The sequence below is a fragment of the Epinephelus lanceolatus genome, chromosome 18, assembly GCF_041903045.1.
Source record: "Epinephelus lanceolatus isolate andai-2023 chromosome 18, ASM4190304v1, whole genome shotgun sequence".
Lineage (NCBI taxonomy): Eukaryota > Metazoa > Chordata > Actinopteri > Perciformes > Serranidae > Epinephelus > Epinephelus lanceolatus.
The window spans coordinates 32,877,821-32,904,030 of record NC_135751.1 but is presented as its reverse complement, the minus strand read 5'-3'; the positions used below and the strand labels follow the sequence as shown (position 1 = coordinate 32,904,030).

Sequence of the window (26,210 nt, the reverse complement as noted above, 5' to 3'; positions counted from 1 at the left end):
TGCTCTGAGCGTCAAATATTACCGTGGATGGGTTTACTGGAGTTAGTCGAAAGCTTGCATCTCATACAGATGCATCACGCCGAGGGGTGTGACAAAGCATTGGTATTTGTTGACCTGGAATAAGAATGGTGCTGTATAGAGGTAGGATTTGATGACATGTAAGCAGTAGGCCTTCTGATCTTCATGATAAAAATCCCATCTCTCCTACTGAATGTGCTCTTCAGCTACAAATAAATAAATAAATAAATAAATGGAGTCAATAAAAAAATCAGCCAGCACTTTTTCTCATTACCTGTGAAATAATCCGTCAGCATCAACTGACAAAAGCGATTACCTTCTTATAATGTGAGGCAGACACGGAGCCTGGTGTGTATATTGTGAATTTTGACAGGACAGCAAACCTTGTGAATGGTGAAGTTTTATTCTAGTCGCTCTACAGAGGGAGAGAGAGAGAGATAGAAAGAGAGAGAGAGATAGAGAAACAGTGCCACTGTACAGAAGAGCTCCTGTGAAATTCACACAAAAAATATTGTTTTTACTCTTTATCATTTATAATTCTCCATGATGATGTATTCCAGTATGAATTTACAAGCGATGTATACAGGTGTCATTTCTAAATATATTCAAAATAGTTCCTTAAAAGTCTTTGAGGAAGTATTAGTTTAAAAAAAAGCTCTATTCTTACAGCAAACCATAAAGAAAGAGGTCTCGTATCTTTGGAGGGATAGCAGACTCAAAGTAGAGGGTTGCTTTTTTTCTTTTATCTTCTTTACAGTTGAAGTCCTGACTACACATGAAGGAGAGGGAAGAGAGAAGCAGAGCTGGTGATACAGTAATTCTCACCTGCCATTGGAGGAAGAGCAAGGATGTCCCGCCATACTGAACCAAGCCCTGACCCCTGATCTGTGACCCCACTGGGGCAAAACGTGGCCTGATAATGACCCCGTCAGCCAATGAGGAAGTTGCACTAGGGTCAGGTCCTCGCCGTCTCCCCCAAAACAGCAGCAGCATCTTCATCGTGTTAAACATAGATAATTTTTTTCTCTCAAATATGTATATACTCACACCTGGTTACAACGCATTAGTGATCATAACATCATAACAAAAATAACAAACAAACGAAAAAAAAAAATCAACATAAAACATTAAAATTGTTACATCTGGGGTTGCATGCCATCACCTCATTATTTATCATTAAATGTAATTAAAATACATTTTTGTCATTAAAAAGAGCAGGGTTGTCATCACAAGGGTGTGTCTGAGTGTGTGTGTGTTTGTGTGTGTGTGTGTCTGTGTGTGTTTGAACATAAAACATCATCAGTTTACATGACAGTTCTGTAAAAGTAGAACAAACAGAACAAATCATCATGAGTTCATAAAAACGCGAGGGTGCCGTTTGATATTTTTTACATGTGCATATTGTTCACTTGTCAGCTCACGCAAGCAGCATGTGACGATAAATATGATAATAATAATAAATATGCAGAAAAAGATGCAAAGAAAGACAAATGTTGCTCGTCAGTCAACATTGGGGAAGCTGATTGGGAAGCAAGGAGAGGTTCACTGCAGTATTCCAAGAGTAGAAAAGGGCGATATGAGCGTGGTTGTTAGAGATGGAGCTTCAATTGAAACACAGTGGCTAATGCAGTCGACTGCCATTAAAACCCATGGAGAGAAAACAGAGAGATTCCTGTTTGTGTGTTCCATATAAGGGTAGCTTTTCAGATTTTTGGACGTTTAAGTAACATCCTCCATTCTGTTACGGGCGCTCAGGCGTGGAGCTGCATGCAACACACACACCCTCACGATCTAAGCCCCCTACCCACATCCCACCTTCTCTTCCTCTTCTTCTCTCTTTACTTGGGTTGCATGAGCTCGGGCAAAGAGCCGAACTGGAAGACCTAGGACTGGTAAACATCAAAAGGAGAAAAGTTTGATTCTGCTTTGCGGCCAATAGAAATCACGTCGTCGTTTTTCCTTTCTTTTTTTTTTCTTTATACATTTTATTTTCTACAAAAAAATCTGCGCCGCATCCTGTTCTGTTGCTACGGTTGAAGCTCCCCCAAAACGCACAGAATCATCCTGAGGTATTTTATTTGATACAATTTGGCTTTGTGAATCCAATCGATCAAGCAAATCAATCAATCAGTTAAGATGGTTACATGATTTCTTTTCTTTCTGTACAATTTGTACAGCGTAATGCTACAAAAGAAGAAACAACAACAAAAAAAAGTTTTTGTGGGGCACGCGTGGAAGAATGTGCATGTGCAAGTCTTTTCTGCTAAGTGTTATCAAAAAAGAACAAACAAACAAATACATAAACAATCAGTTTAGGAACCAAATGTTCTGGTTAAGACTTCAAGCTTACCCGAGTTCTGCCATGCACGCACACAACTTACTCCACACTAATATGGATACATGATTGATGAGCACATAACAGTGGAGCCTCCTCAGCTCCGACCCTCTCCATCTGGCCCCACCCACCCCATCCCACATCCCACCCAAACAACACCATGAAGGTAAACAAAGGATTCATCTCAGGTAGTCTTCAGATCCTCAAGAGCCCTGGTTGAGTGAGAATCAACAATAACTGATGATCAATAGTTGTTAACCCAATCCCCAGTTTGACTGCAGCGGTGAGATACCATATAGCACTGCTACTGCTGTACCTACCGACCAACCAAAGTTCAGTTTTACACAAACTTAAAGAAATCAAGTGAAGTTCTACAGCTACCCAACACTCTAGTGATGTGTCATGTTGATCGAGAAAAGGGAAGAAGGAGGGAGGGAAGAAGGAAGGAATCATCAGTGTTTTTTTAATAGCTAATACCCTGTTTCAGTGGCAGGGAGGTCAAAAGACAAATCAGCGCCCACCCCCTCCTGAACTCATACAAGGTGGCGGTGGAAACAGTTGCCATTTCATCCTTTTCTCCCTTGTTTTTATCCTCTTTTCTCTCTTCCCTTCCACTATTTTCTCGCTCTTTTGCAGCAGGAGCCACAGCATGACACTGATTTACTAAGCACAAAAGTCAAGGATAAAGGTTTTCGATTGTACAAGTATCCATCCACCATATCTGGCAAAGACACAGTCCCTTTTCAAAAAACATGTAAAATATGTGTCTGAGAGTGTATTCGTGTGTATTTTGTCTACTCCGACACAGAAAGAAATCAACACATGCAAAATAATCTACTACTCTTGATGGTACTTTTCAGAAAGCTATGCTTTTTTTAAAAGCAAATGTGGGAGAGAGGTTTTTTTTTTTTTTAAACTAATGGCTATTGTGCTACCAAATAAGCAAACACTAAAATCCTACATAGGGGGATCCGGATGCCAGAATCCCTAATAAATCTTATAGTTTAATAGAATAAAAAAGCAATAATTTGCAATTATTTTTTCTATGTGCAGAGCCGTAAATGAAATGCCCATCAATTGCCTCAGGTTTTCCCTGCTCGTGTGTCCTTTTCTATCAGTCATTTTGTCAGTTTGTCTTTTTTATCTGTCAGTCTGTAAACATTATTCATTGATAGCACCTACTTTACTCTCAGCTTCTTATCTCTATCATGTGCCTTAGCATGAGCTTCACACGTAAAACCAAATTCTGACCGAGCACACCGATGACTTACTGCCAAAATCTACTGGAGGCTCAGCTCTGTGCCATTTAGCCGCCCATCTCCTTTCTCCCTCTCTCTCCTCTGGCACTGCCAGGTGTCTCGGTGGCCATATTTGTCAGAGTAACAAGCAGCAGACCGTTGGACTAGCTTACTGTGACGCCTCTGCCCTCCTGGGATGCCTCCATGTCTGGCCGCGACATCAAACGTGCCCATCTGGTCTCTCTGTCAGGCCTCTTCTCCTCAACTAGCGAGCCGCAAGCTTGACAGTGGAGGTGGAAAGGAAAAAAAGAGGGGAGGAGGAGGGGTTGAAATAGAGGTTATCTCCTCTCCCTCTCCCTCTAATTCCCCTCGCATATAATTTCTCCTATCCTCCTCACCACTTTCTCACAAATCACAAATCAACTGCCTGCTTCCAAACTACGCCTGCAGGAGTCCTCCTTTACTGTAACTTAGGCCTTCTCTGTCCCACTAATGGGACCACACCATTTCCTAAACCTTTTTCAAACCTGCGGGGTTAATGATTCCCCTCCCCTTTACACCAGGATACCTTATGGCAGCGCGCCGACCATGCAGCCAAATCACTGGTACATGGCAGAGAATGGACAAAAATGGTGATATCATCTGCAAAGAGAGTAGTAGTAGTAGTAGTACCGTCATACCCAAGTGGGCACGAGTTCTTTTGGATTACAATGTCGAAGAGAAGAAGAAAAAGTGTGGCTATGGCATCCCTTGGTGGATAACATAGTTGATAAATTATAATACAAACCCAGAGAGGAGTTAAAGAGGAGAGAACACATTATTTCTTATGTCAACTAAACATCTGACTCCAGACTGGGGATTTTTTTATACACCCGTCTATTGCTGAACTGGGCTGAGTTTAGGACGCCACGTGGGGCTGGGTATGCACTAGTCTTATTGGCTGAGTAAGGCATCACATGCTCTTTATTGTACATGTCATTGGCTATCCGCCCGTCCCGTGAGCAGTATGAAGTGGTGGATTTAACGGAAGAGCGGAGATTGTTCGCATCGTTGCGTGTTTTGACTTGGGGCGCTCCGAGGACCGCTGCAGGCGAGGCCACCGCCAGCTGTTTGTAAATATCAGAGGAGCTACGCCCATGGACCAGTCTGCTGCTGGTGTCGTCCCTCAGCGAGTGGCTGAGGAAAGGGTTATCCGAGCCATGGGCCGGGTACAGGGACTTGCTCCTCTTGCTCTCCTCCAGGTTGTGGTTAAACAGCATTGATTTGGACCCAGTGCCAAACAGTCTGCCGGAGTAGGGGCGCATGCCGAAGAGGTTGGCATAGTGCGAGTCAGATGCGGAGTCCAAGAAGCGATCCTTCTCTTTGAGGCTGACGCTGCGCGCCGGTCGGCCCAGGTCTACATCCTTGGGCTTTTCTAGCATGATGTTGTCAAAGGAGTGCTGACGACTCAGCCTCAAGCGATTTCTCTTTTGAACATGCGGCCCATCCGTCTGTGGCCAATACAGACCAAACATTTCGTCTGGTTGCTGTTGCTGTTGGTGGTGCATGGTAGGACTGACCAGGGGGTCTGCAAGGAGCTGGTCCTCACTAATGTCATATAGATTGGCCGTGTGGAGGCATGCTTCACACCGATTATAGGGTGAGCGTGTGGCAGAAGCTGCAGCAGATGCAGCAGCAGTGTACGTCCCCCCTGGTGGATAGCTAGCGGTCACTTTGGACAAGCAGGAACGGCAGTGTGTCTGTTTGTAGCGATCAATGGATTCATGTGGGGACAGAGCAATGTTTTTCTCTTTCAGGCTGTAGTGTTTAGAGTAAGTTGGGTCTGGTAGAAGATCTGAGTCAGTGTGATGCAAAGGCGAGGAGTTCAGATGAATGATGGGCTGCTCACACTTCCTGTAGTTGTCACTGTGGTCAGAATAGATCTCGGGATAATCCAAATCGTCGGCAGCAAGGCCGCGACTCTCGCGGTAGTGAACGGGGTCTGAGTGCAGGCTCAGCTCTCGGTCTGAGTCAATGGTGTAAATTTTCTCTCCTCCCCCTCCTCCTCTCCCGGTTTGGTTGGTTCCTCCGCTGACCTGCTTAGTCTTTAAGTAGGACAGCTCCACCTCACTGCAGTCCCTTGGGTATTTTGACGTCACCGATCTTTTTTTTAAGTTGTCCTTGGGCTTCAGGTGCTTGTTGTTTTCTGGGTCCTTGTAAGAGGCTGCCCTGCTGGAACAGTCAGAGATGTCAGAGTGGGCTGTGTCCTCAGGGAGGTAGCGCTGGGTCTTCATGGACATTCGCGGGTCTGGCATCAGCATGTCAGGCATCGGAGGGGGCCCGGGAGGCACCGAACGAAGCGTGTCCACTGACTTCTTCCACAGGGTCCGCGGCGGCTTGGCGTTGGTCTGGACTGAGTCAGCACTCACTGCCACCTCCACTGTGTTGGGATTGGCATCATTCAGGGTCAGAGGATGCTGCCCTCCCTGGAAGATGTAGTTGTTAAGGTGGTCTTTGTGGCGGTTAGCAAGATAAGACTGCAGGTCACCGGTGTCCCCGTAAATCATATCTTTGGGAGCATAGCTTCGGTTGTCAGCATAGATGAAGTTGCCCTTCTCCGCCATCATGTCCATGATCATGGGACCAGCTGAGTGCATGAACTCACGTTTGGGGGAGTTCATGTGGGAGCCGCCCAGGTTAGACATGTTGGTCATCTGTTTGGCCGATTTAATGAGCTTCAGCATTTTGTCTTGGGGGCTAAAGTCCAGATCTGACTTTTTCTTCATGTCAATGTGGACTCCATGAATGCAACTCCAGATTCCCTGCATAGGGAGGTATGGTTAAAAAAAAAAAGTGGAGTGGACGAGGAAAAGCCAAATAAAAAATGTGGAAGGGCAACAGGGGAAAATGAGAGGGATATAATGGAGGAGAGAATCAAGAGGGATTGAGAATGAAATGAAGAGAGACAAACAGAATAATTATTACTTATCTACTCTGGCCAAACATAATTGTGCTCTGTGTGTTTTATTGAATTTATTAAATTTGTATGTGACTCAGCAAATCATAGTACACTCAACCAACACAGTCTTTTATCACCATTAACACAAACTTGAAACAATATTAAATTAGACTTTCTTTCATTTTCTCTGAAACATTCCCGGTTTATACAGAAACTCAATCTGCCCCCTTCAGTCAAGATGAAAATTTGTTTTGTTTAAGATATGAATCTTCTAAACAACCATGTATGATTGATATAAGAGGATGGTGCAGTAAAAAACAACATAATTTAGGACGTTCTTAAGTAGAAAGGACTCAGAATTAATCATAAACACACCAAGACACCAAAACACACACAGAATGTTGCTCAGAAAATAATCCAGCATTGCTAAATGCAGTCTCGAGCCTCACCAGTGAATGTTTTCTAAAGGGAAAACAGACAAAATGTGATGCAATGGAATGAGACAAGTCTTTCTGCAGCTCCATCAATTTAACAGTACAACTGTTTGCAAAAATGCACCAGTGTCTCACAGTTAGTGGAATTTATCTAAATAAAATAACCTGAATCAACAATGACAAAACAGTTACAATATCTCTCATAACTCTGCGCCCTGAGCCTCCCTCAGAGGCACACCAGGGGTGGGTTTTTTTTAGAGGAAAGAACAGTAAACAGAAGAAATTACCATTACTACAACTGTGACGGAAGTTGATAAAGCCAGGCTCTTTATATGGACTAACAGCCAAAAAAGAGCTGCCGATATAATGCCTAACAGTAATGTCACAGGGCTCTCATTTTATGGTTCAAAGAACAAAAGCTATTTTTTTTCCTAACCGAGACCATTTCCCAGCTCACAAATACATCCTTAAAAAGCATTTATCACGTTAACAAATTCAAAGTGCTTTTTGGTTCACCACACATTTAGTGGAGCTTATCAACACAAGATAGGCCATTAAGGATGTCTTTTGCCCCAAATCACTCTTGAGAATGGCTCTGAAAGAACGTCTCTTTCCAAGAACCTCACTTCATCTTCTCTTAAAAGTTTTTGCCTCCTCGCTCCCCCCACCCCCCCTCGGTTAACTTCGAAAACAGAGTCACACGCCGCCTCAAAATAGTGCAGAGACACTGCAGTGCTTTTAGGGATGCAGGTCCATGTCTTCTGTTCTTACACACAACAAGGGAGAATGCTGACCTTTCAACAGAATGAGAGAGAATAGATTGATTTAGCGTGGGCTGCCACAATTTCATCCAAAAACATGCTGCAATTAGGATCTATTTTTGTCAATATTCAGGGCTGCCTCGTGATTCCCCCCTCCTGTCTCCATCCCCATCCTCCTTTGTGCAGCCCTCCCTCCTCCCCCTTGTTTCACTCAGTTTGTTAGTTTAGCAGTAGCTCTCGCAGAGAACTGCATGTGTGTGTGTTCATGCCTGCTCTGCTCCCTTATTCAGCTGATAGAAAATAGAACGAAGACAGGCCTGTCTGACCCCAATAATGCCGCATTAACCCTCAGTATAGCTGCAGTGCTTCTTGCACCTTATAGCCTTGAACACGACCACTGTTAACCCATTCAGACCACTCCAAGCCTAGATATTCACACAACCGCATACTCACATGTGCACACAGTCAGTGGCCTGTGTTTGTGAGGTGACTATTGGGCCAAATTTAGGTCTGTTCTTTCAATGCGTGTCTTGTTTTGATTAAAAATTAAATTCTGAGTACAGCTGCAGCAGGTTTTTGTTCTCCCAAACCACAAAATAAGGCTACAGCATGCTTGTAGAACATGCCTGCACATACAAAACAGCCCTTACCCTGCTGATGGAGAAAAGAAGGCCCGGCTTGCCGGTGCAGACCCCAGTGAAGCAGTATCTAAGCCTCCAGTAGAAGAGATGCTCGGAGACGAAGGTGATGAGGGAGAGCCCCATGGCCGTGGCGAGCATGTAGAAGACACCAGCCATGTTGTCGATATCCAGCTGACTGGACATCACCTCGTTCTTCTCATTGTGGCAAATTCCTGTCAGCCACTGGGCTTCCAGTTCCTCCATTTCACCTGAAAAGCAAAAGAACAGGGAGAGACTCACATTCTTTACTGCACGGCTCATTGGGGTTTGAAAAGCATCCAACCATTGAATTTCAAGGGTAGACATTAGTTCATACTCTGATATTACATTATATGAGACAGAGATTTACCTTCAGAATCACTACAGTACTGAAGTTACCATGTATGTGCGTAAAACATTCTGCAAAAGCTGCAGTGAAATTGATCTATGTTTTGCTTGCATTTGAAAACAGTATTTGTTTCACAGAGGCTTTATGCAAAATTCAGAGCATGAGATGTCTGAACCTGGATCTCAAAATGAAGCTGGCTGAGCTGGCGGCTAGCAGCTACCAGTGCTACTACATAAACAGTGCTAAACAACGGCAACAATGCTGACAAAGCTAACGGTGTTAACTATGGGAAGTCAGAAGGTTGGCACTACCCTTCCACAATGACGCCATCCTGATTTTAGTGGTAACTGCCGTATGAGCACAGTACAAATCGGCAGCCATGAGTTAGCTAGTGTTATATATGCATGTACTAATATGCGTGCGCAGCTAGACAGTCTGCCATGACATACCACAGAGAAGCTTAGATTAAAACCACGCAGCAGCCTCCAGGACTAAAAAATGAAGTGGCAAACAAATGTTTATGATATTTACGCATTTTGTTCAGCAAGATTACTCTCACAAATAAACCACTTTCATGATTTTTGAAGACTTAGTGCAATCGCCAGAGGTAAAAAGCTAATGTTAGGCTATAAACAAACTACACCATGATTGCATGACTTAATGTTACCCCCAAAGTGCAGCTGTAAAGCCATGTTGGCGTGATGATGTTCTGTAGTCTCTTTTAGCAACTTGTTAACAACCACCTTTTTTTAAGGCACATAAATGCTTCAGAATAAGTGAGTGGGGTATTTACTGACGAATTTTATGTTGCAGAACAAAACGTGAAAGTCTCTTAAGCTAGTGTTAACCACAGGCCTTATTTCAGACGTTTAACCAAAAACCCATGCAAAAAAAACATTGAATTTGAAACAAGAGAATTAGGAGTGCTGAAATGCTAATTCATTTCCAGGTTTGAGGACCTGGGGCACTCTCTAGACCCCCATGTTAAAATGGCCAACTATACAGCAGAAATAAACATGTTTACAGCCTGGTACTAAAAACGGTTTTGGTTTCTATAACTGCTTTTCCTTATTCGTACAGACATTAGCGTTTTATTACAGCTAAATTAATGCATAATAAGGGGCAGGGCCACTTTGAGTGACAGGCTACCAATAGTGTCAGATCCACCCCCAGCTCCTCCACAGCTCCACCGTCCCGTTCAAATTTTGTCACTTTGAGCTCCAAAAAGCCAAATTTCCAAACTCGAGGCTTCAAACAAGTCCACACACCAATGGGTGATGGTAGCTACGCCCATTATTTTATACAGTCTATGATTACAACCCACACAGAGGTAGAGAGAGATGTCTGCTCAGTATGTCAAACTCCACTATCTACTCTACTATCTTCACATAGTAGAGTGGTTTACTGTCATATTAATGTCCTGAACACAGAACCTTTAAATAAATTGATGGTAAATGGTGGTATCATCTGCAAAGAGAGTCATAATTAGTATTATTCGAAAGATATGAAGTACACTTCACTATATGAGTTCTAAATTGTATTTGAGTCATTTATGAAGATTAGATTAGATTTTGCATGTATTTGCTTACAAATCTCGAAATAGTGAGATCTTAAGATATTTGATTGTGGCAAATGTCTTCGTTATGGTGAATTCTATTTTAAAAATATCTCTCAACCTATTAAGGTTGAATGCTTATACATTTCTTTAATTGTTTGCATTTTCGAGGGCTGTTGTTTAAAATAAATTTCTTTGGGCATCACCAGCCACTGGGCTTCCAGGCCCCTCCATGTTGCCTGATAGGGCAAAGAGATTGTTTCTTTAGTGTTAATGAAAGAAAGGTAGGAAGCAACAAAGACCTTATCTTTTCTCATCACTCACTCTGTGTTCCCTTCCCTAAGCCCCCCCCCTTCCTCCCTCTCTGGCTTCCTCTGTGACATTTGGCGCGTGGCTAATCCAATCTGTGTCATTCAGGGCTGGATAACTAAGGCTGCTAGTGGGGAAAGACAAATATCATGGTGGTGCTCAGCTACATGTCTTAAGGGTGCAGACTCACTAAGACATCATTAAACCTTTTGGACAATTTGTCTGCTGTTAGATTTGCAAACACATTCATAGATGTAGCAACGGTACATCTTCATATATGACTTTATGTCATGCGTGGCATTGGCAGAGAGCAAAGATAAATGAGATCTCTACGTATCAACAGGTCACTTTAACTCTTTTTTTTTCTTTAAATTGAGTGCATTCAAGGGAAAAGCATTGGGGAACTATGACTGTTTGCACTGTTGCTCTGACTCCGGGGGCGAAGTATTGCTGAAATTCAAATTTTGTTCTCTTTTCAGCAGTCAGACGGCTCAAGCAATAGTCTGGTGAGCAGTCAGTCGGAACACAAGAACACAAGTCTGTACAAGTTTCATCCATACTTTCTGGGCTTTTAAAAATGTTTTGGCTTAAAGCATCTGAGAGAAACCATTTAATTTAAGATGTGAGAGCAGTCACAAAACTTTTTTGCAAATCTGTCTTTTCCATTACATTATTATAAACCACAAACACAAAATCCATTTTAGCTCAGGACATTTGCCCTAATGTAAGTTCCCTCAGAAAGCTTATCTGCACTTTGAAATAACTCTACCTCATAAACAGTTGAGCACAAATAGTCCTAGACTCGAACTGGATGATATGTAGGTCTGACAGATCACAATCTTGCAACACTGTCTAAACATATAAATTTGGACTGTTGCTGGATTTTTTTGTCTGAAACTAAGATTAAACGAGTAGTAAGAGCCCATTTGGTACACTGCCGTACTTTTGCCAAACGTACTGCATAAGATTACAGTATGACACTATATTATGTCAAAATTATAAGCTTTCTTTTTAACCTTAAAATAAAACTGTGACCTGCAGCTGGCTCAACCATGTCTGTGCTGGACCATGTGTTTCCAGACAGGCTGTTTTGTCTCTCTCTGTTTGTTCTTCACCTTCCTCCACTCTCCCCTGAACACATCTTCTCTCTGTCTTCCCTCTGTCCCTGAAAAGCCATATGCTCTCCACCCACATCGTGTCTATCTGATCAAGTAGCATCTGCCGGGACACAAAGTCACTGTCATCTATCAAGGACCTGCCCTCCTCTCACTCCCCATCCCTCTCCCTCTACCTGACACACAGTCTTTCCTCGTCTTCCTCTGGTCCCGTGCTCCCCGCCTCGTCCTCTGTCTGACCTCTCTCTGGCCATCACACATGCGCGCTGTCTCTGCTTTTCTGTCTCGCTCATCACTTTGTCCATCCATGTGTTTGCTCTCTGTCACACACTTTTTTTGCAGTTCTTTTATCTCTTTTACCCTTGCCATCTCTCTCACGCCCTCTTCTTGTTTCATCTTTCTTTTTCACTTTATGACTTTTATCTCAAATTTTCACAAAAATGCTGAAGTTATTAGCTTGGTGCAAAGACAATACAGATTTTTAATGAACTCCGAGAGGCGAATTCACAAAAGGACTGCGCAGCTTTTGCAGCTGCTTAACCTACACAAATAAGACAAAAAGAAGCTGTTTAATTCTCACAGAACCCACTAGGGAAGAAAGGCACCGGCAACAGTGTTCCTGTGCTATTTGCACATATTTAAATGAGGTAATATGCATAAATTTGATGCAAAATCAACCCCTTTATATGGAGGCCTCATTGTAAAAATTCCATTCCATTACACAAAAATCAGCGTTAATAGCCACATGCTGTTACAGTGAAATGATCAGCATGTTCAGAGAGTTGTTAGTAGCTGAGGTGCATTTTAAATGGGTGTCAGCCATGGATGTATAAAGATAAGTGGATACAGTGTTGGAGGCGGGACCCTGTTCATGCCAATGAAAGTTGCATACTGGCGCAGGAAGCCAAAAAAGTTTGACTTCCAAGGAATAAAATTACCTGGATTTTTCCTACTGTTTGGCCCATAGAGCAGGGGCACTAGAGCAGTGGTTCCCAACTGGTGGGTTGTGGTCCAAAAGTGTGTTGCTGGTCCATTCTGAATGGACTGCAAGGGACTCGCAAACATGTCATGTTTGTAAAAAATATACTTCATTTATTACAATGAATTTCTTTTAATTTGTTATTCTTTTATTTTAGAGTGCTGTTTCCTGCTGTAGAGTGACTGACTAAAAGAGACAGAAAACTAGCTTGACATGGCCAAACGCAAGTATGACGCTGAATGTATTGAATTGTGTGGACCTTGAACTAATGACTAAGGAGAAATCTGGACCTCATGGCTGGACAAGTTGGGAACCACTGCACCAGAGACCTCTGCTGCCCAAGCAGCCAACTTCCAGTGTGCCCTCTGCTAACTTGAATCGTGAGACTCTTCTAGTCTGTAGAAATGTTACTGGATCAATTCTAGACAGCGAAATGAGTCGTTTCATTTGTAATAAAAAAATATATAACCACTCACATACAGATGTCTCTTTTTATAATATAAGTCTATGGGAAAAGGCCTTTTTCAGTCCCTCCAGCATTAAATCAAATCAATACGCTGCACGCAGCTCTACAATAAAATGAGATTTTACTCCTTTTAAGTTGCAAGGAACCACAGAACTTACAGGGACTGGCTGAATTTGCATTAGTTGTTGTGATTGCAACATCACGAACTCCTGGAGGCACTGCTTTTTGGGCCCAATGACATCATGTGATGGACCGAGAAGTTCTTATTTTGCTGTTTGGTCACTATTTGAAAGTCATATGCTGTTCCTAGAGAGACATGGTGCCAAACTTCAAATTATACCATCTTTTCTTACAGTCTGAAGGTGCGCATTTAAATAACTATAACAGCACTGACTGACTGGGGCATTAAATCCTAAATACATGCATATATTCCTGCATATTTCTGTCATGTCGAAATTCCTTGCCTGAGGTTTTGAGTAAGGCCTCTGCACCTTGTCGATCAGAACCAAGCGGCAACCTCTGGGGCTGAAAAATTAAGTCAACATGGACGTCCCAAAAATTATAGTACTTTGAATGGCCACTTTAAGCTAGCTCCAGAAGCTAATCAATCCACACAGACCTACATCTTAAAATGCCCAATGTTACAGCAGAAATAAACATGTTTACAGCCTGGTACAAAAAACAGTTCAGGACTCCATGGCTAATTTCTCCCTGTATTGGGTTGAATTTTTTAATAGCTTATTTTATTAAGGCTTAAAGTTATGCAAAATTAAGGGCGGGCTGCTCTGAGTGACAGGCTGTCTGTGTGTCCTCAGTCACATCCACCCCTTGCTCCTTCACAGCGCCAGCCTCTCGCTCCAGAAACCAAGATGGCAAAAGCTGATTCCAAACTCAAGGCTTCAAGAGTCTAAGCTCGGGACCTGTAGCTCACAATTTGAAATTTTCAGCTTTCTTTGTCTCCCTGCCATTATTCTAACAGCAACAATTATACTCTGCCACATTGATATTTGTAATCAAATGACAAATGCACTGAGCTGCAAAACTTTATGGGCGTGTTTGTGCTGTGATACCAGTAGCTCTGTATCATCTGTGATTCCTGACCTTGAGACGGGGCAAATATTGATTAAAATTGATGCACAAATTATGGTGCTATCAGCAGCTGCAATCAATTCTATGTGAATTTTCCCATCAGTGTGTTTTTGCACTGAATGACTCTGCCAAAAAGCTACAAGTGTGAAAAGATTGGATGGGATTATTAACAGGGAGAAGACAACTAAGCAAAACAAAAACACTGAACAGGATGTTTTTCAAAAATTACCCAGCCATGAAATATGATGGAGTGTGGCCTGTATGCTCTGTAGCCCTGATAAGATTTGGTTAGAGAGGATTATTGTGACACCAATGTTCATTTAATCAACTTCAGTGCACTTAATGTGAGTGGCTGTGTGAACACTCGCATCAGCAAAACGCTTTCGATGTAAAATGTAAATGAATCTGTCACTAAAAGCTCGAGCTGTCTTGCTTCCTCTCTGTTTTGCAGTTGGGAAATTGTTTATGTAAGAACTTCTGAAGCTACTGTAATAAAGGAATGTGGTGATTCAGATAGAGTAATGCTTGCACATACACACACACAGAGATCTGGTGCTGCAGAGAGGAATATATTAGAATAACTTACACACTCTGCCCTCTGTTTAGAGCAGCCTTTTGTGTCCAGAATAACATCAAAGGACTATTTATACTTCACTGCTTTCCCTTTGTGCTGTCAGCAGACAAGGCAGTAGAGATGAGTGTGTGTGTGTGTGTGTGTGTGTGTGTGTGTGTGTGTGTATGTGTGCATGAATTACAATGCTGGCAAGGAACAATGTAACCTTTTGCCTTCACAGATAGTCTCATGCACTTCAAGTTTGTGTATGAGAACACAGCGCAAGTGTGCTTCTCACCATCTCCAATGATTGCCAGGATGGCCAGATCCACCTGTCGTTTCCAGTAGGAGCCTTTCTGCAGAGCGATGCCGTAACCAGTGGTAGCGAAGATGTACCTGAACACGAGCACGTCCAGACGAGCACACACGCACACACACACATACACAAAGGAGACACATATTTTAACCTTTAAACAAATATTCTCACCTTTCTTCCTCCAGATGGTGTCACTGTGATTAAAAATATCTTTAAGGAGATACCTCATGCATGATGATGTGTATAAATGTCACCAAGAGGAAATTTAGGTCACAGATATACAATCAAAGTGACTAAAACTTTTTAATTTTGGTTGGGCCCAAAGACAAGCAGTCCTGGTGTCCACCCCCTCAAAGGGTTGGTTTGCACGTCAACCTTATACCTTATAACAACACTGACATAGCCCATATGTGCACTGAAACACTGTTGGCCGCTTTAATCCCTCCGCTCCATACTGGCCTTAAAGAGATCCTTTCTTAAAGCAGTTTTAGTGTTCAGTTGCTCTAAAAATGGATCTCTTTGCAGCAAGTGTGGAGAAGAGGAACAAGTGACAATGACCAATAACACTTAAAATGTACATATGGGCACGTGAATACATGATAACAAAACTGTGATGACAGATTTAAAAAGATATGTACCTACTCATGATCCAGTTTTGGTGTACAATGACTGCTGCCTCATCTTTCGCAAACTCTAGTCATAATTAAATGTTGTACTCTTTAAATGTGTAAAAGCTGGGGTTGGAAGAAATCTGGAAAACTACAGAATTTAAAAATACAACCTCCTCCTGTACCTCTCCGCTCCCTGTCCTCAGCCCCTTTGACCAGATGACCACAGTGCATTGCTTTGCTATCTCTCTCTGTTTATCCATTCACAAATGAGACATGAATTAGCTAGCTGGCCACCCCACCATTCCTCCGCTTCACTCCTCATCGCTGTGTGGACTGCTTCGTTGGGAGGAGAGCAGGCAGCAGCTTTCAGGAAAAGGACCTTCAGCTGGCGGTTGTAGCAGCTCAACTTTGGCAAGTGCACGGTGGGCCGGTGGCCAGCAGCAGCACCAGGTCTAGATTTTGTACCAGCAGCAACAGAAAGTTTGCAGATCTGGCAAGGAGTTGGAGCTGTCCAGTCCCCCAGAGCTGGGGTTTGTGTTGCTGTGGCTGCTTACTAAGGGTCCATCTCTGGAGCAGCTACCTGCTCTTCTCTCTGTGAGGTGTTTTGTAGCAGCGGGGAGTGAGGAGAAGGTTACACTGCGAGTCGAGGCTCGTGAAACGTGAAAATAAAGTGGCAGCTGTGAGCAGCTTTAGCTCCGGTTAGCTGAAGGCTAAACTATAAGCAAAATCTGAGGATACTGACTTGTTTTGTTTATTGTCCGACTCCCTTTCCAGACTCTCTTTATGATTAGTCTGTCTTCCTTTTTTGATGTTGCTTTGCAGTGTAGGCAGTTGTTTCCAATGCTGGAATAGCACCTTTCTATGCATTATGCTCTACCACTGAATCAGACATTCACCGAAGGGACGTGCACACATATCTCTCTCTGAAATGACCTGTGATTGGCCAAAGTATCCCGTCACGGCTAGATTTTCTAAAGCCTGAAAACAGAGCCAGGAGAAGGAGCAGAAGTCTAGTTTTCTCCTAGTCCACTTGAATTACAATATGCTAGTACGATATACATATTTCTTATGCGATTTTTTTTCTCCCAATGACGTCAAAATAAAACTGCCTACCCCAGCTTTAAATATTAAATTAATTTTTTAAATACTCACTGAAGTTTAATGTCAGTAAAATGTATGTGGTGTCACCACACAACTGATCTCAGAACCAGTAACTTCCTGTAGTCTCCACTGGTTTCCAAGCAACAGATTAAATGGATCAAACAAATGACATACAATGTGTAAATCAGTGAGTTTTAGAGGAGCTGGTAAACAAATTTTGCTATCTCTGCTATCTAGGCAGGCTACCTGTTTCCCCCTGTTTGCGGTCTTTGTGCTAAGCTAAGTTAGCCAGCTGCTGGCAGTAGCTTCATACTTACTGTACAGACATGTGGGTGGTCAATCTACTCATCCTCTACCTTTTACTTTTTATGCCTGAGAGAGAGAACTTAATAAAAAAGCAATTTCAGAATCCCTGTTGCTTGTATTTACATGTACCTGTGCGTTGCAACCATAAACAAAACCTTTACAAAACTTAACACAATGGTTTGGACCAAAGAATGGCAGCATCAGACCATGACGTGAAGGCAATCCGCACTTAAAAGTCTCTTTTTTAAAGAATCAAAGCTTCGGTTACCCGCTGCCAATGGTCACCAGCTTACATCCCTCATCTCTGCCGGCCATGTAGTTCAACACTGCGGCATCATAGATGAAGGCGTCCAGTTTACTGCAAAGGAGCAGAAAAAAAAGAACAGAGGAAAGAGACAGAAGAAAACAGACAGAGGGAGGGGATGAAGATGCATGAGGGGTTTCATTTTTTTTTTAAGAGAGTGAGTGAGAAGTGCACAGGAGGAGACAGAAAGCAGGAGAGGGGCTTATTTTTCAGAATGTGTTGTTTGCGGATCAATTCTAAAGTGTTAAATCATCTCCAATAGGGCCGCAATCCAAGCGTAACCAAACACACAGAGGACACAGCGGGGAGTGGCTGCGGTTCAATACAGCACGCTTCACTGATGATAGGACCTTGGAGGCACATGGACGACCTAAACAAACTTTAGACAGACACAAACATTTACACTGTCTCTCTCTCTTTCCACCTTTGTCCACAGACACACACACAAACACACACACACAAACACACACACACACACACTCACACACAAATAAGCAGGTTGCAAAGTGGAACGTACAAACGCAAAGATCCCAGACTCAGACTGACATTTTCAATGTAACTGATGCCATCACTATCCGCTGCTCTCTCACTCTCTCAGTGCGTGCTCACACTCACACACACACACACAGTCACACACACACATATACGTATACACACAGAGAGCCCTGCTAATAGTGCAGTGACTGGCTGGCATTTACTGAATGTCAGATCCAGCCCTCTAACGGAGGCTCACAGCCGATAGTTCAGCTGTGTAATTAGCTTAACCCAGCACTGGCTCCATCCACACGCAGGCTGTGTGTCCAAACATGTACGAAAACCAGGCGTGTGTCAGTGTGTGTGTGTGTGTGTGTGCGTGTGTGTGCACTTCAGTACGAGTGTGATTGCGCACACATGGCTGCCCATCAGTGCCTCTCTGTAAGCATGGATATGTGAGTGCACGTAGACGCCAGCCAGACACACTGCGGCTCTGACAGCTTGGAGTGAGATTCAGTCATCACGATGTGTCACACCTTTATTTGGCTGAATAAAATGTAGCAGCACAGATTGTCTTGCCACTTTTCATCTATACCTTTGAATGTAATCTCTAACGCGGAAAAATGACCATGTACAGTGTGACTCTCAATCTTATTTTACACCACTACAGGGAAACTCCTCAGTGCGGCACATAACCTGTCAGTTGAACTCCTGCACAAATGGCATCTGGACGCCACACTGAATTTTAAATCTGTGAAATGTTTTCGTGGTATAACCTTTCTCCCCTACATAAAAACTTCTTTTGGAAAGTTTTATCAGGGCAACTATTTCAAGCTCTTAACAGCCACCATATCAGAGAGAATACAGTATTTTATGTTCAGAATTCAGGTTCAGTTAAAACATGCAAGGCTGTGTTCAGACTGACAACAGTACTGCGTCATAAAAACTCCAGGGGCTGGGTTGGTGTGGCTACCAGAGAGAAAATGAAATACAAACAGGTCAGGTTGAAGGCTCATGAAATGCCAAGACTCTTGTGTTGAACCTTTGTAAACTCTGGAAAGTTACCACGATAGAAATAAGTCCTCTGCTCCTCTGTGTCCATGTTTGCATGGCCATACAATACATCGCACAAGATATTCCACCTGTAGTGTTGCATGAATGTGACTTGTCCTTTTTTGCTCGACAACTCTGCAACTGTTCTGTTTTTGCCCTTTGTGTTGGGTTAGGGCGGGACACTGAACTTGGGGGAGTCCAGGGGTCAGTTCATTCACAAACAATAATATTTGTCAGATCAAAATGAATATAAAAGGGCAAATTCGTTAGTAGGCGAAAGCAGCAGCCCCTCACGGAACAAGTTAGGGGATATGCAGGGGCGTTTCTAAGATTTGAGGACACTGGGGGCTCAGATCAGACCTTTTCTTGATGCACTCTGACACCTCGTCTACATTCAAAGCACAAAAAAAATCCAAATGTGAATCAATTTACTGTCACTGTGAATTAGAAAATGGTTGACAGACCATCTGGCACCACATCGTCTGCCAGTTGAGTATCACTGGGTTGGGGCTAGGCCGCTGTGCCGACACAGTGGTCTCATTAGCTGCAGTTACATGGACAATATTTCCTCAATCCGACTGAAATCATTCCCTGAAGAGATTCCAGCTGAATTGTTTACATGGATGCTAAAGAAAGTGATCCAATAAGATGTGTGTTTACATGCCTCAAAGCATTTAATCAGAACATAAGTGGTTCTACCAGCTGTGAAGCGTCTAATGTCCCGAAAGTATAACAGAAGATGTTTTTTTCCAAACCTCAATGAGAGAATTCAGTTCATTCAACACAGGCTTTCCCACACATTCATTTATCTGTGGCGGGCTGCCATGATTAAAACATCTGCCGCCACGTTTTGATTTCTATTTTTGGATCTGGATTGTTCATTAGGAGTGCTGCTGGAATATATATACCGTTTGGTTATTCATTGCTCCACATTCCCGCAGCGCAGAGGGACTCTGGGCACAGACGAAGCAGCAGAGTGTCAGGCGCAGTGAATGCGAACCTTTTTCGGTCATTGTGCTGGGTCTAAAAGTTTGCTTTCACTCACGATCAGCTGCTCCTTTCATCCATCGACCTGATCCAATCAGCTCTGATCAGATTGACTGATTAATTATCCACCTCTCGACTCAAAACTCCACAAACTAGTTGGACAATAATGTTGGAGTAACTGTCGAGCATCTATGGACACTGGGTTGCTTATCCACTAAGAGACTTATTCTTCTAAACTGGAGGGAGCGTAAAGCAGCCTGCTTCACAGGGGACTCCTGGCTGAAGGAATACCTGAACCTACTAAACATGGAACGGGCAGCCTGCCTGTTGAAATACTTCAGTAAGGGCCTTATATGTTTTCCTACTGAATAGATCATTCAAGGTTTAAACCAACCCTCTCAACTCGATTTACAACTCCTTCTGATCAAGCTAGTCTCTTTCTATTGAGGTGGTAACACCAGGCATTTTTTTTTTCAAATATTTTTGGGGTACCTTTGCCTTTATAGCGTGAATGGGGGAGAGAGAGGGGGAATGACATGCAGCAAAGGGCCGTGGGTTGGGATCAAGCCTGCAGCCACCGCGGCAAGGACACAGCCTTTGTACATGGGACACCTGCTCTACCAGGTGAGCTAGTGGGCGCCCTGACATAAGGAATTTTTATTCTGAATGGGCTATTATTTTGATATTAGTGGAGTATTACGGTCCATGTAAAAGCACCTGTTGACAAAGGAATGAAGAGTGTGTGTCTCTTGCGGCTCTTGTGTCACTTTGGGCACTACAGCCTGTTGACACTTTCCAATATTTTTGCAACTGACATGAATGCAAAACCAGTAGTGTGCTAATAAAATAATTGATGCATTTTTGCAATTCATTTGCTGTTAAAAAAATCCAAACAGTACCATTAATATAAGTGATTTAGGTCCTGAAATGTAACCAAATCAATTCAACTCCCCGGTGCATAGTTTTGGTTCTTATGGCTGTAACAGATTTGGCGTGTAAAGCTTGTCAGCATTATGTGTGATCACAGCTAATCCAGCCATCGAGCCTCAAACAGCTGAACGCCGCAGTGTTGCTCATCTGCTAATACCACAGAATAGAATTATCAATGAGAGTATTACTGGCTGCACACACCTGCAGCTCGCTGTGTGTTTGTGCAAAGACACATGAATGTTTTTATTTTGAAGGATTTTGCTCGTGTGCACGTCGTATTTGTTTACTAAGGTATACATATTTGTGTGTGTGTTTACCTCTGTGCTGTATGTTAATACAACAACACAGGCGGGTGCGTTTGGGTTATTAATGCAGGAGTGGTTTAACCTGTCTTTATGTGTTTACATCCAGTTTACTTATGACTTATAGATGGGAGAGAATGAGCTGAAAGGCATACCTGCATAAAAATCATGGATGATGAATAACATCCTGATAATCGTTGCGTGTGTATTCCCTTTTTTTCCTCTCTCCTCTCTCTCCATGAAGCAGCCCATCCCTCCAGCTAAGAACTTTGATTGGATCACACCCCACAGCCATTAACCAATCAGAAGGAAATTCTTGAATATCACCTCATCAACCTTTCGTCCTTTACCAGGTTCTTTCCCATCCATCTCCTCCATCTTCCCTTCTCCCCCTCCTTTCATGTCCCCTTCCTCTGCCTCCCGTCCCATTCCTGTCTCTACTCTTACCCTCAATTTCCCCTTCCTCTCCCGTTGCCCTCCCTTTTTCATTCCATTACCACTGTCTTTTACCCTGGACTCTTGGCCCCTTCCTGCTACCCTTCACACTTCCTTCATTTCCTCCAATCAGGCAGTTTGCCCTTGGCCTCCTACCCCGACCCCTTTCGTCTTATTCCCATGTGAAAGTGTGATGAGAGTCACCCCTCTGCCTCTCCTCCTGTCTTTTTTCCCGCTTCCTTTACCTCCATTTTCTATCCATCCAACCCTCACAAATTGTTACAGTCTTTCAATCTGTCCTTGGTAAGCATTGTGATAAGCCCCTTTCTTTTCTCACACATACACACACACACATACACACACACACACACACACACACACGCACAGAGTATGGAAGTATATTGATGATAAACGATCTAAGCAGCAGAAAACAAATTCTGAGCGCTACTCAGTCTGCAAGTCAACATTTGAGAGAGCACAAACACAGATTTGCAAGAGCAGAATCAGATTTGAGAGTGCAATCCTTATCATGCACACTCGTGTCTGACTCTTCTGTCTCAATTTTCACCAGTTGTTTGGACAAATTCTTAGCATTTTAGACCGTTTTTGTAGGGCTGCCCCTTGAAAGTTAAAGATTCAAATCATCATTCGGAGACCCCTCAGTCAACTGAGATCATTCGAGTCAAGCAATCCTGTTTTTTTAACCCTTGTTTGTGGTCTGTCAGTGTGCAGTATACTTCTCAGGATGTTCTGGTCCCCAGATTAGCTGCAGAGTGAGCACTCCTCAGCAGACCCAGCAACTTGTACTGAAGGCAGCAGCTGCCCGGGGAAGAGAGGCTTTGCCCTCTCAGTTTGCAAATCCTAGGACAGCGAAGGAATGACCTGCGCTACTCTCCTTATGACTGACTAGTAGTTGCCTTTGGTGGTTGGATTGGTTAGGTTTGGGCAAGACAAGTGGAACTGGTTAGGGTGAGAATGTCAAGGTAAGGCAATCAGGGGCAGAGTAAGGCGGGCCGTTCTTTTGCTATCCTAGGATTTGCAAATTTACCACCAAGATCTTCCTCTGCCTTCTACTTAGAAGGGGTAAATTTTCAGCTCACAGCAACTTAATAAGATACGTTCTCAAGCTTTTGTTTGATATCTAGCGTGGACAATGTTGTTGCACATTTCCAATCCTTCGTTCAAGTAGTTAGCACATATTAGCTCTGATGGCCCACATCCCACTAATCCCTATTTACACTTTCAGATTCTAAATGAAAAAGAGGAACAAATAGTCTCATATTTGTATTGAACAGCTAAATCCAATTTGACTAACATGATTCTGAGTTGTGTACAGACCTAACTTTTTGACTAGCAAGCTGCAACGGGCAGCCTGATCTCACTCCCAGGGCATCAAAAAATGCCGCTTGGGCAGTGTCCCTTAGCGTCAGATATGGCCGCACAATACACTCTTAAGCGTCTGTATGAGATGCAACAGGTCAGCCCTTTACAATGTAAACCCATCCGCACCATTATTTGATGGTCAGAGCAATGGACGGAGTAAAAAGAGCTAGAAAGTCCATTTATAGTGGGTAGTAGAGGAGGTTGATGAGTCCAATAAGCACAGGATGTTAACCCAGGAGATCTGTGTTGGTGTCCTGTGCGAAGCTAAAAGTTGTTTGTCACTCAGAGAGAGACATGAGTCAACTGATTTGACAACCACAATCTTTTCCTGTCCCTAACCAAAGTTTTGTTGCCTAAACCTAACTGCCAGCACCTTCTTAGTCACGAGTCCACTTCGGTAACCAAGGCGTCGAGAGGGTCACCAGGTTTCTGCCCAAGCGCCAAAATATGATCACCAGGGATGTGATCAGATTGCAACAGTACAAACCTACAACCAGCTGTTACTGCCATGTATCTTTAAAGTTAGTCTAAATATTTAGCTCCTCTATAAGGAGTGACTAGTGATCGTACAGCTACTTACAACAACATGTAATTTACATATTCCATGTCTATATGCCCTACCATTCAGCCTACAATTTCAGGTATTGTGGGCACATGGATCTGAACTGTTGATTCATGTTCAGCTAAATTCTGAGGATCCAACTGATACACATCTGCAGCCTACAATCCTACATCTGGTCAGATCACAGTAAACAGTGAAACACGGAAAAAGCAAAAAGAAGAAAACCCTACATCTAGTCACTTAAATATAAGTTAGCGCTAAGCTAACACGGCTAATACACTAAGTTGCTAATAGCTACTTTTAAAATAATTTGATTAAATTACCATAATGGCTTATAAACTAGATCATTTGCAGACACAGTGAGCATAATTTTAGCCGTTAAGAGTGCATTTTGAAATATTAATTTAATACAGACACCTAATACTGCTCTTGTTTCCATCTGAGGGTAAAAAAATGTCTCAATCCCAGCTTTTATTTTGAAAGGAGAATAAGGTCTTACAGTATGAACCTTCACTTCCAAGTCAAATCGAGCAGGTGACTTTTTGCTCCCTGTCTGAAGATTCCGCCTGCCAAAAGTGAACGCGAGCAGCTTTGATCATTACCAGCGTGAGAATCTCGATCGCTGGCTTTAACGGGGTTACACAATTCCTCTTGCATGTTCAAATCATCTGTTACGCTCACATCTCCATCCTCCCTCGTGCACTAATCTAATTCTGCTCTTACAAATCCGTGCGCTCTCAAACATGGACTCGCAGACTGAGTAGTGCTCAAATGTGTTTTGTGCTCTCTCAAATCTTTTGTCCTCAGTATACTTCCATAACACACCACCACCAGTCCCACTGTAGAGACCAGTGCTAAAAATAGCTCCTGCTGTTCCCAATGTGGAAGCCCATTCATCCCCAGTCTCGGAGGAGCTGTCACACACAAACACAAATACACACACATATACACACACACGAGACAGCAAGTGCGCTCACAGACATGCAATGACACACACATGTAGATACATACACACACATACCAGAGTGTTGACGGGTGAATATTTTGCATTTGTGAAATAGTACTTGATCACGGATCGGTAAAGCAGTGTGCCTACTTGCAATCATGCACACTGAAGTATTTCCTTACCCCGTTTTGAGGCTGACAAGTGCGTCCACGACTCCAGTTTGATGATATTTTACCATGTACTGGTGCATAGCGGGGTAGTTCTTCCTGATGTTCCTCTCTGTGGATCCGTTTGGAACGGTCCCAAAGCGGAACGGAGGCGAGTACGCATATGGGTTCTGAAACTGCGGTGGAGGAAAGAAGGAAAGATGGAGAGGGGACAAGGAGAGAGGAAAAACAAAACACAGAGAAAAGCTGTGAGCGAAAACAGAATTGTCCAAAAGTTTATGTGAGTGCTTCTGTGTTTGTGGGTGCGTGCAAGCCCTAGATGTATAGGTCATACCATCTGATATCCTTCTGGTAAAATATCAGTCACAGTGAAGCAGTGAACTTTCCTGTGATTGTCTAAACCAGGGGTGTCAAACGTAAGGCCCGGGGGGCAGAACCGGCCCGCCAAAGGGTCCAATCCGGCCCACTGGATGACTAGACTAAAGCCCTTTCGGAAGGGATTAGTTTTACATAGGTACGTGGGGTAAAGTAATAATTACCAGAGATTTTAGTCCCGTCCGAATGTGCCATGTCAGTAAAGATTACCGCAGCTTTTACCTTCTGTAAAAAGGTCCCAGACAATTACCTCGGGTAATACTAATCCTGTGCGAATAGACCAGCAGTGTGTTAGGGCTGTCAAAAAAAAAATCGAAGTTAGAAATATATTCGAATATATATGTATTTTTTATAAGTTCGAACCTAAATTTGATCATTCGAATATCTTTAATAATTAATTAATACTGTCAATAATGTTGTATATCACGGCGAATCCCGTTCGGGTGGAGATGGCTCACGCACAAGCCGGGCCAGAAAGGGACGCAGCAAGGGAGGGAGAGGCGCCGACGGAGGAGCCCGCTGCGCCAACACCACCCACTGCGCTGTCCGCGATGTGTGACCTGTTCAGGGAGACATACAGGGAGAGTGTTGCACCTGCTGCCTCCCTGCCTACCCTTTTTGAAGAAGAGATGAAACGTTACCAGAATGAGACACCACTACAAGCCGACCAGGATCCACTCTTGTGGTGGAAAACTACGCACTGAAGTATCCAAACATGGCTCAGACAGCGAGGCAGAAGTTGGTCATACCTGGCACTTCAGTGAGGTCAGAACGGGTGTTTTCATCCAAGTGTCACGTTCATATTGCGCCAGCAATAAGCATCTTATTTTTTGTGGGGGTTTTTTGTAAAAAAAATGTAAAAAAAATAAATAAATTCTAATATTATTCGAACTCTACTAAATTAATTTGAAAACATTCAAACTCAATTTCATGGTGCTTTTGACAGTCCTATCATACGCACATGACGACAGCAGGGGACGGCGGTGCGTGAATGGATTTAACCCTCCCACTTGTGGTAGCTTTACTGACATTTCTTATCCTGTGCGAATCGACCATTAATATTACCGACGTCCTGTGGTAAAATGACATTACCCCACGTGCCCATGTTAAACTAATCCCGTCCAAATAGTGCTTAAGACGTTCCAGGTTTCAGAGCAAGT

General features: G+C 43.2%; 1 protein-coding gene across 2 annotated transcripts in view; it reads right to left on the bottom strand.

The window, feature by feature from the left end:
* Positions 1-2,506: 2,506 nt before the first annotated feature.
* The window catches only part of grin2aa (glutamate receptor, ionotropic, N-methyl D-aspartate 2A, a), a 226,614-nt gene continuing 202,910 nt past the window's right edge, over positions 2,507-26,210 (bottom strand). For both annotated transcript variants that reach the window (XM_033645183.2, XM_078161659.1), the window contains 5 exons: positions 24,691-24,851; positions 17,401-17,490; positions 15,097-15,194; positions 8,375-8,613; positions 2,507-6,392 (listed from right to left, as the gene is read on the bottom strand). In XM_033645183.2, coding sequence (XP_033501074.2) covers positions 4,425-6,392; positions 8,375-8,613; positions 15,097-15,194; positions 17,401-17,490; positions 24,691-24,851 — 2,556 coding nt within the window. In that variant the 3' untranslated portion in view covers positions 2,507-4,424. The remainder of the gene's footprint in view (positions 6,393-8,374; positions 8,614-15,096; positions 15,195-17,400; positions 17,491-24,690; positions 24,852-26,210) is intronic.